We start from the raw sequence: 3829 nt of genomic DNA on the forward strand, positions 1-3829 counted from the left end.
CAGCCCTGCTGCCCCTTGCCCCCCACCCAAAGCCCCTGCCGCAGAGCAGCGGGGAGCTGGGAACAGGCAGCTTTCTGCATGCCCTGCTGTGCCCTGCTGCATGGGTTCCAATGCTGCTTTGCAGAAGCAGGGAGGGCAGTACAGCAGGGAGCATTGCCGGTATGTGCTGCCTCTTCAGAGCCTGGGGCCAGGTCTGGGGCTGGGAGGCAGCTGGGCTGGGGCCGGGGTGGAGAGGCAGCAGATGTTTGCAGCTGGCCCAGGTTCTGGGTAGCTGCTAGCCACGGAGCCTGGACTGCTTGCAGCAGGGCTTCCATGGGAGCAGCCCAGGCTCCATGGCTATCAGCATCTCCCTAGAGCCGGGGCCGGCTGCAGCCGGGAGGCTACAAACAGCTGCTGCCCTCCCGGCCTGGCCCCGGCTATCTCCTGGCCCCAGGTGCCAGCACTGTGCCTGTTGGGGCTGGGGCTGGGGGCAGGGAGGTAGCAGCTGTTTGTAGCCTCCAGGCTGCAGCTGCCCCGGCTTTGGGTAGCTGCTGATAACCATGGAGCCCAGGCTGCTCCCAGCAGTGCTTGCAGCATCCCAGCTGTCTGCTGGGAGCAGCCCTGGCTCTTGGCTGGCAGCAGCTACCCAGAGCTGGGGCTGGCTGCACCCAGGAGGCTGCAAACAGCTGCTGCCTCCCTGGCACTAATGCGTGCCAAGGAAAATGGCCTCGCGTGCCATGCTCAGCACATGTGCTGGGGGTTGCCGACCCCTCCTGTAATGTATAGGCAATGTGCGCTTACCTTAAATTGGCAAAACTGGTAGAGTTTATTCAAGCCTTTTTGTACTTCCCTCTCCAGGCAAAATGAGCTGCATTGGAAGGAAGGCCACTTTGCTTTTGTAACTTAATCTATACAAGTAACTTTTTCTGGCCCAGCTGTCAGATGTTCTTTCTCATTATATACCTGGCTGACCTGGCCTTACTTCTGTGAGTAGACCCATTGAACTCTGTAAACTCTGGTCTACACAAGAGAAACTCAGGAAGATTAATCTAAATTAACTTTTTAATAGATTAAGTAGTCTTGAACTGAATTATATTCTGATGTAGAGACTCTTATTCAGAATTAAAATGTCTTTAATGTGGTTTAGCTCAATACAAGTTCATTACATTAAAACAAATTAAGGCCATCTATGAAATTTTCCATACTGGGTTAAAATGCAGGTTAATCAGTCCACTTGAAATTCGCATCGTTTGTTAATTTGGATTAACTTTTATTTAGGACCTATACCTAGGCGTACACCGAGACTGTTTGCGTGTGTAAAATTGCTCACTTTTTACTTTTTGGGTGGAAGCCTTGTTTTGCATAGATAATGTATTATACTGAAGATGTGACTAATACTGAGAAAGATAATTCCAGTCATGCATTGCATAGATACAATCAAAAGCAAATATTCAGCGATCAGGACGTTGTCAAGAAATGAATCTAATCCCAGAAGTTGAGTCCTTTGCCTTTTTAAATCAAACCATAAAATGGGAATTGTGGAAATGAATGTTTGTTGTATTAATGCCTCCTCTAAGGAATGGGTGATTATTTAATCTCTGTTTGCCTCCTCAGTTGGTTTTACTGAAAGGCTTATCATTGGCATATAAATACCTAAAGCATTCTGGTTTCACCACATCATTCAATGGTGTTTTTTAAGTTAAGCAGGAGAAAACAAATGCATAAAATTGCAAATTTTAGCTATTGTCAAGGAGAGACTTGCAGAGGATTACATAATAGTGAGCTGTGATCAGGGACTTCAGAAGCCCTGACTGTCTGTCTAATGAAAAGAACTATATTTCATACCCACCAACTCAGGTTGTGCTTATTTCAGATGAAACGCACAGCACTCCACTTCGCTGTTGCAGGAAGTCATTTTTCCACCGTGGATTTTCTTCTCCATCACAAAGCCAGAGTTGATATAGCAGATAAGGTAAACAAACTTGTTTTTCACAGGTTGGTTAATGTACAGTACACCATTTAAGAATGGTCTGGTGGAAAAGTACTGGCAGATATGGAGAAAATGGTTCTTCTTGCTTCCCTCTATTTTACAAGGTATTAGCTGTCATTTAATTTGTAAGAACCTGCCTTTCCCCTGCCTCACAAACATTTTAGATAAGTTAAATTAAAAAGGTGGACAGTTGGCTGCAGTCTTAAGCCAGGTCCATACAAGGCAAATTTACCAGGCCAGGCAGTTGTGACCTTCAAACCTATTACTCCCTGACCTTGAAGCAGTGTAGTTGCATACATGTGACACTGAGCAGGGCAAGCTGGTGAGTAATACTACTCACCCGTGCTAATTAGCTGCACTGCTTCCAGTTTAGGAAGCAGCCCAGGTGAGGCAATACAGTATGTCTGAGGATGCCCATAATTGCAACACTGCTGCTGTTGGTGTGCATGTGTTCATCTATGTCTAATGGTGACTTTCAGCTGCCATCACCCCAAAATCCTGGGGAGCTGTGAATGAATCTGGCATCCTCTATGAATAGAAACAGCCTTCAAGTGCTCTGTATTAGAACAACTACACCAAGTAAGCTGTTGGCTAGGAAAGTTTGTCTCTCTGAACCCGTGAGTTTCAATGAGCATCTTTATATGTGCTCCAGGGTGGAAGGGGGTGCTTTAATGAAAGCAGCTCCTAGAACCACTCTAATTAAAGTGCCCGCAATGTAACGTATATTCAGCGTCCTGCGCTTCAAAATGGCAGTAGCGGTGCTTTAACTAAACTTGCTCAAAGAGCTTTAGTTAAGGTGCCCCCGCCCCCATTTTGAAGCACAGGGACACTGAATACATGTGATGCTGAGGCTGCTGGTGCATGATAATTAGCACATTCTAGCAGAATTGATTAATCAAGTCTGTTCTGACATGTGCTAATTAGCAAGCATTGGAGCAGAAATCCAGCACGTGTGTGGGTGCCCCAAGATGTTACCTTGTTCTGCTTTCTGCATGTCCCAGATGAATGTCCTAACCAGTTGGCCAGTTTGATGTCTGTTGCTTTAGCCAAAAAATTCACATTGGATCTGTGAAACCTTCAACAAACTGATATTTTCTATGGAAAGTGAAAAAAAAATATTTAGTTGAGAAACTTCTAATCAACTTGAGTTATACTGTAAAAAATGGAGGAGAAAGTATATGAGGGCTGTTCAAAAAGTATTGAGACTGATGCTGTAGGATACAAAATATTTTATTTACAGGGGTTTTAGCTTAATTTCCTTCCAAGTATGCTCTGTCTGCAGCCACACACTTCTCCCAGTGTTTCTACCATTGTTGGAAGCACCTCTGATAAGCAATTTATGGAATTGCTAAAAGCTGCTCACCCTAATTTTGTTTCATAGTTTCCACATCACAAAATCTTCTTCCTTTCAAGGTTTTCTTTAGTTGAGAGAAGAGAAAAATGTTGCATAGGGCCATATCATGTGAATATGGAGGCTGCAGCACTTGTAGGATACAGTGTTTGGCTAAAATTTGGCTAAAAATTGCTTCACAAGCTGTGCTGAATGGGCAGGCACGTTGTTGTGGTGAAGCATCCAAGAGTCGGACACGCACTTTTCTGGTGGTTTTTCTGGTTGTTTCATTCCCAAATCACCAGTTAGAATTGAATGACATGAACCAACTGAAATTCCAACTTCTTCTGCTGTCTCTTGGACAGTCAGTCACCTATCATTTTGAATCAAACTGTGAACCGCTGCCACATTTTCATCATTCTGTGATGTTGAAGGATGTCTGAAACACTCATCACTTTCGACTGATGATTGTCCTTCCTTAAACAGATGATACCATTCAAAAACTCTTCTATGGCTCATTGTGTTGTTAC

At 44.7% G+C, this 3829-nt stretch overlaps 1 protein-coding gene across 1 annotated transcript in view; it reads left to right on the top strand.

Annotated features, from left to right (window-relative positions):
• The window catches only part of ANKDD1B (ankyrin repeat and death domain containing 1B), a 79605-nt gene that overhangs the window by 32810 nt on the left and 42966 nt on the right, over window positions 1-3829 (top strand). Inside the window, exon 3 of the mRNA XM_019517711.1 lies at window positions 1853-1951. Within this exon, the coding sequence (XP_019373256.1) occupies window positions 1853-1951 (99 nt within the window). The remainder of the gene's footprint in view (window positions 1-1852; window positions 1952-3829) is intronic.

Source organism: Gavialis gangeticus, unplaced genomic scaffold (assembly GCF_001723915.1).
Source record: "Gavialis gangeticus isolate Ggan-Ray unplaced genomic scaffold, GavGan_comp1, whole genome shotgun sequence".
NCBI lineage: Eukaryota > Metazoa > Chordata > Crocodylia > Gavialidae > Gavialis > Gavialis gangeticus.